At 40.6% G+C, this 16,831-nt stretch overlaps 1 protein-coding gene across 7 annotated transcripts in view; it reads right to left on the bottom strand.

The window, feature by feature from the left end:
• Window positions 1-16,831, bottom strand: part of ENTHD1 (ENTH domain containing 1) — a 106,470-nt gene that overhangs the window by 85,681 nt on the left and 3,958 nt on the right. For 6 of the 7 annotated variants that reach the window (XM_058741214.1, XM_058741213.1, XM_058741211.1 and 3 more), the window contains one exon: window positions 14,970-15,467. In XM_058741214.1, the coding sequence (XP_058597197.1) occupies window positions 14,970-15,372 (403 nt within the window). In that variant the 5' untranslated portion in view covers window positions 15,373-15,467. Of the gene's footprint in view, window positions 1-14,969; window positions 15,468-16,831 lie in introns of those variants that run through there. The other variant, XM_058741216.1, reaches the window with a different exon arrangement.

Raw genomic sequence — 16,831 nt, 5'->3', positions numbered from 1 at the left:
TGAACATCAAGCCGTGGTGAAGGGAAGGAAAGTCGTACTGGGGACATAACGTATCATCTGAGCCTTGAACAGCAAGGGAAAGCCAGCTGTGCGGACATTCAGGCAGAGGGAACCGCTCTGATTTCCCTTCTTCAGGAAGCCTTCTACTGAGAGAGAACAAGTCCCTCCAGGCTCACCCTACACACATGTGGTCGAGCCGGGTTTCCACGCAACTCTCATGGCATCTACACTTGTCTCTTAACAACACGTGCACGGTTTGCAATTGCCTATTTATTTGCTGAATGTCTTTTTCCTCCACTAAAGCATAACGTCCATGAAGGCCAGAGCTATACCCGTTTGTTAAGATACTTCAGAAGTGTCTGCGAAATAAGTGAGTGAACGTGCCGAGCAAACATCTTCCAGATGCAGGGGAGGAGTCTCTGTAAATTCACAAAGGAACATCATGTAAAGGGATTTGGAAATGTGGTAAATTCAAAGATGCCGGGCAAAGAGATGCACCAGGCTTCTAGAAGAACATGTACTAGGCTTGGAACAGTGGTCATAAAACATCTTAACGCCCCTCCCTCCATACCTGACCCACTAACCAATCAAAATTTACTCTTCCTCCTCCATTCCTTTCTCAGTCAAGTTGATCTCCATTCTAAGCCTGAAATATGAACATTCACCTCCCCAGATGCAGTAACCCGTGTCCACTGATGGTACCCACTAAATCTTCCCCCCCTCGCTGTGTCCCTCAGTTCAGGCTCTGCTCATTTCCTGCCCGCGGTGTCTCGAATTATGGACTTATCTGGAGTCTCCCTCACCATCTGTGCTCCACAGTGTCTCCAGGGGCGAAGGGGTGTGGGGTCGGGAGAAGCACCCCCAACAGTGTATCTGATCAAGGCATTTTCCAGTTAAAAAACCCCTCGGTCAAGTTGGCACAGTAAAGTCAAGCTTCAAAGTACCCCTCTGCTCTGCAACAAATACACAGCGCTAACAGACACTGCCAGGCTCCAAAACAAGATAGAAACCTCCACAAACCAGAAACGGAAGAGAAATGGAAGGGTGGTCAGCACGGCTGAGGCCTCAGGGCTGTGGGGCTCTTGGTCTGGCAGCCAGGAGTTCAGCTCCTCACGTGTTAGGGGGCCAGAGCCGGCCTTACTCCCTCTTTGATGTTAGGAGGTATCCGTGTTTGTGAGAGAAGGCTGGGAAGAAAAGAAATAGTAGGGACAAAACCAGCTGCTAATTGTTTCCTGGGCTGTCACTTATTTGTAGCTGTGGGTCTAGAAGCTAGAAGACACGTGTGCAGCCTCAAGACTGGGAACTAAACCGAGTCACTGCCACCTGCGTCTAAGACATCCCGGTTCTGTCACAGGGCACGAGTCCTGAGCTACCTTTACAAGGGCTGCGCTGGGGGCTCTGAGGGAGATGGGTGGAAAGAACTGGAAAAAGCAACGTAAAGGGGTAAACATGAATGGTGGGGGAAGAGCCTCTTGGTCAAAATAAGGCAGGAAACTAAAATTCCAAAATAGATTTTTTTTTTTTTTAAATGAAAGATGGCTGATAAAAGCAGCAGTCGAAACGTAAATTCACAGGGTGTCTGGGTGGCTCAGTTGGTTAAGCGTCTGACATTTGATTTCGGTTCAGCCCTGTGTTGGGTGGCGCTCAGAACCTGCTTGGGATTCTCTCTCTCTCCCCCTCTCTGTCCCTCCCCGGCTCGTACTCATGCCTTCTCTCCCTCCCCCTTCCCCTCTCTCTCTCTCTCTAACATAAACTTAAAATAAACTTAAAAACAAACAAACACGTGCATTCACTCCAAATGAAATCAACGTCTACAGGATTCTATAAGATCTTCTATAAATCAATTCTTCTATAAATCAATATTCTATACTGTCAGAGGATTTTAAAATCCTAAACCAAGATTTTTAAAATAAATACACTTAAGAGAGATTATCACAGGAGTCATATCCGCAACAAGGACTACGCAAAAACCACAAAGGACAGATTGCAAGGTCCTGGTATTTACCTAGAAGAAGTTCCAAAAGAAGAAAATTAAGGTTATCACAAAAAAGCAATATTCAGAGCAAAAGGAGCCAGGAATTTTACAGAAAAGATGTGAATCCTCACATCAAAAATGATCTCCAAAGACCAAGTGGGATAAAAAAAAAAAAAAAAGAACAAACCTATATGGAGAGACACTGGAGAAAAACAGAAGACCGTCTAGGATAACGAGAAACTCTCCACAGCTACCAGTCCCTTCTTCAGACCTCCAATAGCCCGCTGGCCATTCAGTCAGCACTCATTCGGCACCTGCATCAAACCAAGTGAAGAAACAGAGATACCAATAAGGTCATCCCAGTCCTCCAAACCCCACAGTCCAGGGAAGGCGGACACCCAGATGGCTCTTACAGCAGTGTGTTCAGCAGACGTATGGACAAGGTACAGTGCATTGGCAGAAACTGCGGCAACAGGGCACGGAAAAGCCCTTCCTGATGGTTGTATTGAGCGTTATTTGGACGTGAATATACACTGCGGGAAACAAAATTAAAGTCGAAATATGCCAAGGAACAATAGCATTAGCTAATACTGACGATTTACTATGTGCCTGACTTTCAGACATTATCTCACATCCGCACGAAGCCCATTTTACAGGTGAGACAAGTAAGTTTACGGGGAGTAAAAAAACTCTCCAAAAGTCATAGACTTAATAATAAGCTGGAAGGTAGAGACTGGCTCCATAAAAATAACAAAATGCAGACTTTTATTTCTTTGACTGAATTCAGTGCACAAATGTAAGCTGTTTTATTTGATGACAAGATTGAGAAGAGAAGGATTGTATTGACATAGCACCGAAGTGCTAACCTGGTTACTCTCCCTTGTTTGTCTGCCCTGCTCTGCTGTCCATGTGCAAACAGGAAGCAAGGAGGAACGTGGGAAGACTGGCCGGACAGGTATATTTAAGTTTAAATAGATTCAAGGTGTGCTTCTTGCTGTCACGATTACTAACACCTACATTTGTTGAAAAGGAGCGAAGGGTGACCCAAAATACTCAACTGTTTTAGGTATAAAGATTTTGTTTAAACTCACAGTAATATAACTTAAAAAAATATTTTTTTTAATATTTATTTTTGAGAGAGAGACAGAGCATAAGCCAGGGAGGGGCAGAGAGAGAGGGAGACACAGAATCCAAAGCAGGCTCCAGGCTCTGAGCTGTCAGCACAGATCCCGATGCGGGGCTCGAACCTGCAAACTGGGAGATCATGACCTGAGCTAAAGTCGGACACCTAACCGACTGAGCCACCCAGGCGCCCCATCATAGTAATATAACTTTTATTTAACAATAGCAGAACAGGCTTATGATGACCTAAAGCCTGCATGTTTGTTAAAAGAAATTCATGACTTCATCAAAACTACAAAAATGTTGGTTATAGGAAATCACATTTGGTCAGTGGCCTTGTGTTAATGAACCCACCTCTCTGTAAATGAGCACAACTCCGTTGCATTAGCTAATCAACCCACCACCATCTATCAGGTGGGTTCGGTGGTTAGAGAATTTGGACTCCTGTTGTGTGACCGTTGTAGAGAGAAAATCAAGTCTGATGAATTTGTAAGGTACATCACGCACCCCCCGTGCCGCGTGCTTAGCCACTACACCACACTGCCTGGGATTTGCCCGTCTCATGCCCCCACGTTCCCTCCCTCCTGTACAAGAATACCCTCAGATTTGACTCCGCTTTTGGAGCCTTGACACAGCTGACCAATATCTAAATCAATTCTTCCACGTTTTCAGATATTTTCTTTCTCTTGAACTCACTCTTTCCAGAGATCTTGCCTCTATTTAATTTATCACAGTCACTTTGAAAGGGAAATCCCAGTCATTCTTTTTTTCTCCTACTTGCCCATGTTCCGTCTTTCTCTAAACCCCTTCCTGGCCCAAATACGCGTTTTCTCCTTTCTCCTTTCTTCTCTGAGAAACTGAACTCAAAAAACAACCTCCTCAAAAACAACTGATTTTAATAACTTGTAAACTAATATAAATATAAATAAATGTATTACAGGGGCGCCTGGGTGGCTCAGTCAGTTAAGCATCTGACTTCGGCTCAGGTCATATCTCACAGTCCATGAGTCTGAGCCCCGCGTCGGGCTCTGTGCTGACAGCTCGGAGCCTGGAGCCTGCTTCGGATTCTGCGTCTCCCTCTCTCTCTGCCCCTCCCCTGCCCATGCTCCGTCTCTTTCTGTCTCAAAAATAAATAAAAACATTAAAAAAAAAGTTTAAAATAAATGTATTACATCTTCCAGAGAGTTTGCTTTTTACATTTTAGTTTGTATCTCTTAACTCTGGCGTACAAGGCTTATTAGTTCCTAATGTCACTCCAAGACATTTAATTTTCGTGAGCAAATGGGTAGCTGATTGGGAAGGGCCAGTCCTTGAGGCCTGAACAAAATCAGCGCTGGATATAAATGTGAAGGGTCTAATTTCCCAAGTTGGATGACTGATGATGACAGTAGAAAACAAAAAAGGCAGTAACGTCACCAATGCATGCTACTTCTAGTAAAACTGCTTAACACAAGTTTTTAACAACACTGAAAAGCTGTCTTTTTAAAATGTACCTTTCAAAAGAAATCTAGCTCGAATTTAAATATATGAGTGTGTGTGTATATACAATGGCCCATTTAAATGAAATCAACTGCAATTTCAGGACTTAACTAATTGAGAATAACGTAGTACATAAACTTTAATGCACACGTTTCTGAGAACCTATATTGGTTTTATAAAAGGAATACCATAATTTCTGTAAATAAATAATTTGATGGTGTGAAACATTCAATTGGGTATTTTTCAGACCCTTTGAATTAAGTTCACTCTAGTAGTTCAGTGAAACTCTGTTAGGATATTTTTTAAAACTCAATTAGGAGGGGCTGCCTAGCATAATAGAATAGGACCAAAGAGTATTAGACTATTAATCATGTTCAGTCATTAATGAAATGTGCAACCTTACCTAAAGAACAATCTGAGCGTTAGCGCCTCATCTGTGTCAGAGAGATAATACACATCCTTCATTCCTCATAAGGTATTGTCAGATCACATGATATACCATACATGAAAATGCTCTACGGGCGCCTGGGTGGCTCAGTCGGTTAAGCGTCCGACTTCAGCTCAGGTCATAATCTAATGGTTCATGGGATCAAGCCCCGCGTCGGGCTCTGTGCTGACAGCTCGGAGCCTGGAGCCTGCTTGGGATTCTGTGTCTCCCTCTCTCTCTCCTCTGCTTGTGCTTTCTCTCTCTCTCTCTCTCTCTCTCTCAAAAATAAACATTAAAAAAAATGAAGACGACTTTGGTTAAATATACACCTGCCCTATGACCCAGAAATGCCACACTAAGTGTATGCCCAAGAGAGCTGAATATGTATGTCCACAAAAAGCCTTACATAAGGATGTTCGTAACAGCTTTACTCATAATAGCCAAGGACTATATACACACCAAATGCTCATCAACAGAAGATAGGTAAACAAACTGTGGTATATAAGTTATATCTCAATAAAGCACTGTTAGCATTAAAAATCTATTTTTAAAAGGAATTTATAGTGAATAAATGGGAATTTTGTTGTTAAAGGAATCGACTTTGACATTTATATTTTTTATATTCCTAAAAGAAAGTCAGTTGCTATAAACCCGCTAAAAGTATAAAAGTACTAGGATATTAATCATCCCTTCATCTAATATCTATTGAGTGATCCCACCCCCAGGCATGTACTAAGGGCTAGGGACACTGCTCTTGCCCTTTAGAAATTCACAGTTTTGCAAGAGATACAGGCATGTATATAAATGTGCTCTGACAGAGGCATGACAGAGGTATAGAGGCGCTGTGCACACAACGGAGACAATGTTCTACTCTACCTGAGAATATCAAGGAGATTCAGGACTATCAGCTGGAGACCCTGAATCTCCTGCAGGAACATGGCCCCCTTCCCGATGAGTTTGAGCCTACCTTGCAATGGGCCCTAAATCTAAGAGAAAAGAAACTGGCCCGATCACGCCAACTGTGTCTAGCTAGTTGCCCGAGACCATAAAATTAGATTTGCGTGAAGGATTTTTTTTAAGCCACGATTGCCACCAGACTATAAGGTATACATTTCTTGTACCATCTTTGACCTAAAACAACTTAAACAGATGCAAAAAAGGACAAACTTTTCAGTTCCCGTCCCAGATTAATGAGCAGAACTAGTTTAGGTCTCAGGTCCTTCCTGTGTGTCCCACCTTGCCACGTGTAACTAGTTAAATGCGCGATCAAGTCTGGAGACATGACACAGGTTGACAGGGTGGAGTAGAACGTCACTCATTCAGTCCGTCAGTCATTCAACAATGTACTGTAGTAGGTAAGAACGTGGATTCTGGAGCCAAAACATCGAGCTTATAATCTTGGCTCTGCCACTAACTAGCTGTGTGAACTGGCTACTCAACCTCCTTTCTTCCTTACTTTCCTCCTCATAAAATGGGGCCAATACCGCAACTGTCTCAAAGGGTTATTATGAAGATTAAATGAGTTAACATATATGAAGTGGTTAGAAGAGTCTTTGTCACATAGTTAAATGTCATAAACTTGTTTGCTAATATAGGGGGTCCAAAAAGTTAGGGAATACAGAAAAAAAACTTATTTTTACATAGTATGCTAATTACATTTTACGTTACTACATTCACTGTTTTTCTATACATTCTAGACACTGTTTCAGGTAAAGTACCTCTAAATTTAAAGCAATGTGTCCAGGGGCGCCTGGGTGGCTCAGTCGCTTAAGCGTCCGACTTCAGCTCAGGTCACGATCTCACGGTCCGTGAGTTCGAGCCCCGCGTCGGGCTCTGGGCTGATGGCCCAGAGCGTGGAGCCTGCTTCCGATTCTGTGTCTCCCTCTCTCTCTGCCCCTCCCCCGTTCATACTCTGTCTTTCTCTCTGTCTCAAAAATAAATAAACATTAAAAGAAAATTAAAAAAAAATAAAGCAATGTGTCCAATTGTCAACCTAAAAAAAAAAAAAAAAAAAAAAGAACTACAATAAATATAATACAGAGTGTCCCCCAAAGTCTGGAAACACAGTAAAAATCATGTATTTATTATAAATTTTTTTCAAATTAACAATTAGACTCATTGCTTTAAATTTACTTCATCTGAAAAACTGTCTGGAGGTTGAAGAGAAACACTGGGAAAGTCATTTGAAATGTTAACAAACTACTTGAAAACAAGTTCCTCCTGTTCCCCAAGTTCTCTGAGTTGTTTTCTCAATTTTTCCCCCCTGTAGCCAACGGGAATACTTTCCAAGACCCCCAGTGGATGCCTGAAACTGCAGATACTAGCAAACCCTACCTGTGTTTTCTTCTACACACACATACCTATGATGAAGCTTAATTTATAAATTAGGCACAGTAAGAGATTAACGACAATAATAATAAAATAGACCAATTATAAGAATATACCATATTCTTATACCATATTCTTATACCATAACGGAAGTTATTACATGAATGTGGTCTCTCTCTCTCAAAATACCTTATTGTACTCCACTCACTTTTCTCCATGTGATGATGTGAGATAAAACACCTACGTGATGAGCTGAAGTGAAGCGAATGATGGAGACACTGTGTCATAGCACTAGGCTACTACCTGCCTTCTGAACAACATATCAGAAGGAGGCTCATCTGCTTCCGGACGATAGTTGACTACGGGTAACTGAAACTGTGAAAATTGAAACCACAGATAAAGCGGGGACTCCTGTAGGGACGCCTGGGTGGCTCAGTTGGTTAAGCACCCAACTCTCGATTTCCGTTCAGGTCATGATCTCGCAGTTCGTGAGCTCGAGCCCCGCATCGGGCTCTCTCTGCTGTCGGCGCAGAGCCTGCTTCAGGTGCTCTGTCCCCCTCTCTCTGCCCGTCCCATGTGTGCTGTCTCTCTCTCACAAATAAATAAACATTAAGAAATGGGGGGGGGGGGACTACTGTAATACTATTATGAAGTACTGAGCATGAGCTGTGTGATAGCTGCTGTTGTAATGTTGGAAATAAAGCATAGGCAAAGCAGACATAAAACATTCCTGCTCTCAGGGCACCTGGGAGGCTCAGTTTGGTTAAGCATCTGACTCTTGATTTCAGCTCAGGTCATGATCTCACAGTTAGTGAGTTCGAGCCCCACCTCGGGCTCTGTGCTGACAGCATGGAGCCTGCTTAGGATTCTGTCTCCCTCTCCCTCTCTCTGCCTCTCCTCCCCTTGCTATCTCTCTCTCTCTCTCTCAAAAATAAAATAAATTTTAAAAAATTAAAAAAAATTCCTGCCTTCATAAAACGTATGCTTTAGTAGGAAGAAATAGACAATAAATAATAAAATAAAACATGCCCTGTGTCAGATAAGAAAAGCTATGAAGAAAACTAAAACAGAAGGTGGCTAGGGCCTATCAGTGCAATTGTGGGATGGGGCTGATTTTTCATAAATAGGGTAGATAAGAGGCCTCACTAAAAAGATGACTTTCTCAGCGGAGATCTGAAGTATGTAAGAAAACAATGCAGGTATCTGAGGATGAACACTCAGGCAAAGGGAACGCCAAGTGTAGAAGCCAATCATGGAAACCCCCCCAAAAGTCTTTTTCTATAATTTCTTCTATTTTTATCTTTTTTTCTTTGCCTCTTCTTGACAGCCTGTATCTCAGGTAGGATCCAGCTACAGATCACTTGGATCACTACAATTTCTCTTCCGTTAATTTCTCAATACAAACTTCACTCTCTGCTTTTCTTTTCTGATACAATAAAATCATTCTTATTGAGTAGTTTTTCAGGGATCACGTTTCCTATCTCAAGTCTTTTGCTTTTTTTATGACTTCCATTCACTAAAAATCTACTGAGGTCTAGTACGTGCCAAGGCCTGCTGGTAAAAAGATGATTATCACATGACATGTACCTTCAGAATCTAGTTAAGGATAAACATATATACACACGCACATATATAAAGTGGATAAAACATACTGTAAAAAACACCTCACTGATATTATGAATAAAACGCCACAGCAATTAATTCTTCCCAGTAAGGAAAAGAAGACATAGTCGGAGACATAGAGGAAAAGCCTCCTGAGCTAGGATCTGATGACTAAGTAGGAACTCAACAAACAGACAGCAGGAAACAACTAGTACAGGGAAGAAGAAACATCTGAAGTATCAGCACAGAGATGTGAAAGCAAATAATACACTAGGAATGCTTGGATGCAATATGTTAGCTTAGAAGACTAAGGAAATAAGAGTAGAAATGTCAATTGGGAACATGCTAAGAGGCCTGACTTTATCCCAAGAGCCAGTGGCTCCCAAATTATTCTGACCACACACCCTATCAGTCACAAAATTTTATGCATATATCTACATCTATATCTGTATCTATATCTATCTATATATATATACACACACATATACACACATATATGTGTACACATACAGATACACATATACACACATATATGTGTATACATACAGATACAGATGTGTATACATACATACAGATCAGGATATATGTGTATACATACAGATCAGGAATGAAACTGATTCTGTATGTGTGTATATATACATACAAACATATATATATATATATATATATATATATACACACACACACACACACACACACACATATACACATATGTGTGTGTGTGTGTGTGTGTGTGTGTGTGTATATATATATATATATATGTTTGTTTATGTATAAATTATGCCAAGAACTACTATTCTAGTATATTACACTCATTGGGAAACAAATACAAAAAGAGAAATGTGTAAAATATAAAGATGAAATAGGTAATATTTTCCCCCAACAGAATTATTTTTCACTAATTAATATCTATTAACTTGAAGAATACTGTGTGCCAATGTTACCAATCAATAACCACTGTCACTTCCATAATCAACAAATGAATATACGATGCTTCTGTTGACAATTCAGTTCTCACTTGCATGTTTCTTGCTCTTTTCATGCTACCAAGTCATCAAGAATATTTTCAAAGCCCAAAATAGTATACATGTGCTTACTTCTTTGATCTTAAGCTCAGCTGTTAAGAAATCTGAAAAACCTTTATGATAGTGAATTTAAACATATCCAAATATACCATACCTTATAAAAGGTATAAATGCATAAACAAGCTTGCTTACAATTTCATGCTTATCTACTTTATCTCTCAAAACAGCTCACAAACTCTTCAGAGTAGGGGCTGATCCTCTCTCTTTCCACTTAAAAATAAAAAAATCATCATAGTGCTCAGCACAGTGATAAAATAGCTGCTCTGTAAAGTACAAAAATGATTACATTCCATTCACTGTTATCCAAAATATTAGGCCTTTTTAAAACTTAATTCTTGGGGATGCAAAACTTTAATCAGTATTTTATTTTAAGTTTAATGATTAATTTAATGCTCATAGAAGTTGATGCCTTCACAATTTTGAGATTAAGAAGCCTAGCCTGATCAAAAACCAAGAAGATATTCTCCAATATCATCATTAAACGTCACACCGGACCTTAAGTAAACACTTCAAAAATAAAGAGGATATACACCATGACCGAGTGGGATTTATACTAGGAATGCAAGGTTGGTGCCCATATGGAAATCAATCGATGCAATACACCGTATCAACAGAATAAAGGAGAAAAAACACATAATCATCTCAGTAGCTGCAGAAAAAGCATTTGACAAAAGTCAACAGCCTTTCCTTATAAAAACATTCAACAAACTAACAATAGAACTCCAGCAGGGCACGTGGGTGGCTCAGTCAGTTAAGCGTTGGCTCAGGTCATGACCTCACGGGTTCGGTTTGTGAGTTCGAGCCCTGCCTTGGCCTCAGCCTCGGGCTCTCTGCTGTCAGCCCAGAGCTTCTATCTCCCTCTCTCTGGGCTCTCCCCTGCCTGCACGCATGCGCTCGCTCTCAAACTAAACATTACAAAACAAGACAAAACAACTCCATCAACCTTATGATAAAAAGCATCTATGAAAACCCACACCTAACATCATACTTAATGGTGAAAGACTGAAAGCTTTCCTTTCAAGATCAGGAATGAAACTGATTCTCACCATTTCTATTCAACGTTGTACAGGAGGTTTTAGCCAGGGCAATTAAGCAAGAAAAAGAAATAAGATGCATCCGCATTGGAAAGGAAAAGTCAAACTATCTCTATGTGCAGATGACATGATATTGCGTGCAGGAAATCCTTAGGAATCTTTTAAAAAAAACAAAACAAAAACTATTACAGCTAATAAACAAGTTGAGCAAAGTAGCAGGATACAAGAGCAATATACAAAAATAACTCAAACGGTTGTATTTCTATCCATTAGCAACGAGTAATCTAAAAATGGAATGAAGAAAATAATTCCATTTACAATAGCACCAAAGAGAATAAAATACTTATGACTATATTTACCGAAAGAAATGTAAGACTTGTGCACTGAAAACTACAAAAGATTTATGAAAGAAGGTGTGGGGCGCCTGGTGGCTCAGTTGGTTGGGCAACTGACTTCAGCTCAGATCATGATCTCGCAGTCCGTGAGTTCAAGCCCCGCATCGGGCTCTGTGCTGAGAGTTCAGAGCCTGGAGTCTGCTTCCGATTCTGCGTCTCCCTCTCTCCCTCTGCCCCTCTCCCGCTTGCACTCTGTCTCTCTCTGTCTCTCAAAAATGAATACACGTTAAAAAATTTTTGAAAAAAGAAAGACCTTAAATTAAAGGGAAGATATCTGGTGTTTGTGGATTGGAGGAACTAATGTTTGTTAAGATGGCAATATTCTCAAAATTGATCTACAGGTTAAGTGCAATCTTCATAAAAATTCTAGCTGCTTTTTTTTTTTGTTACAGAAATTAACAAGCTAATGCTAAACTTGATATGGAAATGCAAAGGACCCAGAAAGGCCACAACAACTATTGAAAAAGAACAAAGCTGGAGGACTCGCCTTTATTTCAAAATTTACTACATAGCTACAGTAATCAAAATAGTGTGGCACTGGCATATAGACATATAGATCAGTAGAACAGAATTGAGAGAACAGGAGATGCCTGGGTGGCTTAGTCAGTTAAGCATCTGCCTCTTGGTTTTGGCTCAGGTCATGATCTCCTGGTTCATGAGATCGAGCCCCACATCGGGTTCCACACTGACAGCACAGAGCCTGTTTGGGATTCTCTCTCCCTCTCTCTCTCTCTCTCTCTCTCTCTCTCTCTCTCTGCCTCTCTCCCGCTCATGCTCTCTCTTTCTCAAAATAAATAAATAAACTTTTTTTTTTTTAATTGAGGGTACAGAAATAAAACCTTACATCTATGGTCAACTGACTTTTATAAGGGTGCCGGTATAATTCAATGGGGGAAGGAATAGTCTTTTCAGCAGGTAGTAGTGGGACAACTGGGTATCTACACGCAAAAGAATGAGACTGGAACTCTACTTCACGCCATACACAAAAATTTAGATCCAAGATCTAAATGGAAGAGCTAAAACACTGAAACTCTTAGAAAAAAACATAGGTGAGAATCTTCATGACCTTAGATTAAGCAATGATTTCTTACATATGACCCTTAAAGCACAAGCACCAAAGGAAAACAGACAAACTGGACTTCATCAAAATTTAATCAAGCAAGTAAAAAAGACAACCTAAGAATGGGAGAAGATATTTGCAAGTCACAAGATAGAGGTCTTGTATCCAGAATATAAAAAACTCAACACATAAAAAGAAAAAAAAAAACCAACAATTAAAAATGGACAAAGGATTTGTACAGCCATTTCTTCAAAGAAGATATATAAATGGCCAACAAGGGCATAGAAAGATGCTCAACATCATTAGTCTTTAGGGAAATGTAAATTGAAACCGCAGCGAGATACTCTTTTCACATCCAGTAGGATGGCTCTAATCAAAAAGATGGACAAGAACAAGTGTTGTCAAGGATATGGAAAAACAGGAACCCTCTTACATTGCTGGTAAGAATGTAAAATGGCGCGGCTGCTAAGGAAAACCAGTTACTGGTTCCTCAAAAAGCTGAACATTGAATTGCCATACGACCCAGCAACTCCACTCCTAAGTATACACCCAACGGAATTGAAAGCAGAGGCTCAGACTGACACTTGTAGGCTTTTGTCATTGCAGCCCAATTCACAATAGCCAAAATGTGAAAACAACCCAAGAATCCACCATCGGATGAATAAACAAAATGTGGTATGTTTATACAATGGAATGTTATTCAGCTACAAAAAGAATGAAGTTCACATCAAGTATGTGAAATAAGCCAAAAACAAAAGGGCAAATACTATATGATTCACTTCCATGAGGTACCCCGAAGAGGTGAATTTATAGAGATAGAAGGTAGGTTAGAGATTAGCAGGAGAGCTTTATTGCCCAATGATTATGGAGGTGCTTTTTTTTTTAAGTTTACTTATTTATGTTGAAAGAGAAAGTGAGCACGGGAGGGACAGAGAGAGAGAGAGAGAGAGAGAGAGAGAAAGAGAGAGAGGGACTTCCAAGCAGGTTCCACACTGTCAGCATGGAGCCCAGCACAGGGCTTGAATTCACAAACTGTGAGATCACGACCTGAGCCAAAACCAAGAGTCAGACGCTCAACCAACTGAGCCACTCAAGTGCCCCACAGTTAATGGAGTTTCTGCCTGGGGTGCTGAAAGTTTTGGAAGTAGACAGTGGCAATGGTTGTGCCACACTGTGAATGTAATTAATGTCACGGAATTGCATGCTTAAAATGACAAATTTGGTTATTTACATTTTATCCCAATTTTTAAAAGTTAACAATATACCTAAAACCATAGGATTGTAGACTTTAGATGGGTGAATTGTCTGACACGTGAATTATATTGCAATAAAGCTGATTTTTAAAATGCGAAGAAAAAAAGAAAAAGAAACGAGCTCTCAGGCTATAAAAAGGACATGGGAGAATCTTAAATGCAGACTGTCAAGTAAAGAAAGGAGTCTGAAAAAGCTACGTCGTATATGATTCCAATTACATGATATTCTGGAAAAGGCAAAACTATAAAGACAATAAAAAGATCAGTGGCTACCAAGGGGTCCCAGGCAGGGGAGAAAGGAGGAACAGGTAGAACACAGGACATTTTCAAGGCAGTGAAACTATTATGATACAGAACAGAACAGCAAGAGTGAACCCTAAGGTCAACAAAGGACGTTAGCGAACGTGTTAGTACTGGTTATTAGTCAATTGTTACAAACGTACCACACTGATGCGAGATGTTAACTGGAGAGGCAGTGTGTGCGGATGGCGAAGGGTATGTGGGAACTCCGTACTTTCTGTGTAAATCTGGAAATCTTTTCTCTAAATCTCAAGCTGCTCTTAAAAAAGGTCTATTCTAAAAATGTATGCTTCACACAAAGACTGCACTGAATTGTATCCTTTTCTCATGATTCATAAGACTATTCACTTTAAATGCTAATTATAATTTTACATTAGATGGGGAGGAAATGCTTGGGTTTTTTAGCATTACAGAATACCAGACGTTTCCAAGTCATCTCAGTTTGGTATTCCCCATAACTGTTCCCTACTTCACCTCCTCCTCCACCCCCGACAAAATTATTTTATGACCTAAATTTTTGTATTCCTATACTTCCATCTAGATAGTCTTTGAGGATTCTGGAGTCTGTGGAAACGCTTCCTTACATTTATGACTAAATTCCAGTCCAGTTATAATTGTGAATTACAGTGACCTTATTACACCAAGCTGCCATGCTTCCTGTTTTATTCACTTTGTTCATCTTCTACGAGCTATCGTTTTATCGGGAACCTTACGTGTGTTAGTTTTACACATTCCTTTGAAAGAAAATTGCTCTCTAAGGCACTGAAGAGTCAACACGAAGTCTTCTGGAAACTGTAACTGTCCCAGAGAAAGGGAGCTAATACATTTGAGCATAACTTTCCCCTGGTTCAAAACGATCCCTTCCCAAACGTCTCATCTTTAGTGGCACACCACAGACATTGCTTTTACCTTGGTCTTTTCCAGCTTCATCTATGTGTTGAAAATCTTTTAGTGTCTGAAGTTTACAGAACCCCTCTCTGCAATGCTGGATAACTTTCTTTGATCCATTCTTGATGAGATAATCCATGAGCGTAAGGGATTTATACACATGACGCCAGCTCTTCCCATGGTCACCGAGTCTCTGCCATAGCATATTCATAATCTCTGACAGAGAAATTGTGTTGAAAGTCAGGTCACTGATATCTAACATGAGAGAACTAGAAGGACCCCAAGGGTCATTGGAAGTTGCTTCCCTGACTTTTATTTCGGCATCTGAGTAATTCTTCATGAAGTTTTTCACTTGCCTCCTGAATGCCATCGGTAAGAAGTTTGAAGGTGGGATGGGGGTGTGAGCAACGGAAAAGGAGTTCATATAATTGGTTTATAAAATTGAGAGGTGATTGGCCCCCAGTTCTGCTGCTCCCAAACACAAATGATTAATCTCCATTTTGACGAGGCATCAATTTCCTGCAAAGCAAAGCACAAAAAATAGGTAAGTGAAAGCTTTTCTGAGAAGTCTACAGAAGACCAAGTCAGTGTGAGAAATGTAGTTTTACTTAGAAATCAGCCCCTCACTTACAGGAGCCAGAATTGAGGGCACTACATAAAATTCTCCTAGGAGCTGTATGGGAAAATCTCTCATGAGGGATTGGCCCATATTATGTGAAGAAATATAGGTGGTGTTTTTAGTCCTAAACGTTTCTGCAGAAAATTTTCACTCAATCACTCAACCTCTTTGGCCAGAAATAAAATTATCTTAAAGCATTACATGGACAGTGGGCAAGTCAGTTTCAGAGAATGGAACTTGGGGGGGCATCTGGGTGGCTCAGTCGGTGAGGCATCTGGCTTCGGCTCAGGTTGTGATCTCACGGTTCGCGGGTTCGAGCCCCGCGTGGGGCTCTGTGCTGACAGCTCAGAGCCTGGAGCCTGCTTCGGATTCTGTGTCTCCCTCTCTCTCTGCCTGTTCCCTGCTCGCTCGCTCTCTCTCTCAAAAATAAATAAATAAACATTAAAAACAAAGAAAATGGAACTTGTGCTCTGACATCTCATGCTTAAGACTTGTCTTGTATAAAATAGTGTGTCCCAAAGGTAATTAAGATGGTTAACGACTGAGTCTTAGCGTCATCAAGTGACCCCGTGGTTGTATTCTTCTTAGAACTACAAGTCACTAGAATCAGATCTAAATATGTTCTGCTTTCTTGTTAATCTGAAAGTAGGGAGGGTTGTGGACCATTAATGCAAGGAGCTGCACCTCAGCAGACTCCACATCTAACTCAGGGTACCCTCGACCCATGTGTAAGGTTAATAAGGTCAAGGAAAAGGTTAAATTACTTTCTTTACTGGGCTTCAGTAAAGGAAGTATGTGTTTAGGACTAAACAATGTCAATAGTGTAATTCAAATGGGGTAACAACTTCCCTAAAACGTGGAGTGATTATCAGTGGGATCTGTCAGATCCCAGAACAAGGGCGCACAAAGCGTGCCCACTGAGGTTGACACAAAATACGCTAAAACCTTAAATGGTTTTAAGGTTTTGAGATCTGCAGCCCCAAAACCTTAAATGATGCTTCTGATCAATTCACAGCTCACATGAAACCATTCCCTTCCTCCTTTGTCATTGCTTTGCATTAAGGTGGGTCAGTTGGTTTGCATTTTCCCTGGTGATTCACCACCGATGGCCACCGAGATCATGCACTAAATTGATTTCGAGCCCTGACAAGCATCCAGAGCCAGTGAAGCCTCAACGATCTATAATCAGATTTTACTAGAGAAACGGCACACACACAAAAGAAAAACATTAAAATCCATAACAAATTTGTCTTGTTTTCAGTGT

The sequence above is a fragment of the Neofelis nebulosa genome, chromosome 8, assembly GCF_028018385.1.
Source record: "Neofelis nebulosa isolate mNeoNeb1 chromosome 8, mNeoNeb1.pri, whole genome shotgun sequence".
NCBI lineage: Eukaryota > Metazoa > Chordata > Mammalia > Carnivora > Felidae > Neofelis > Neofelis nebulosa.
This window is presented reverse-complemented; position numbering and strand designations above follow the sequence as displayed.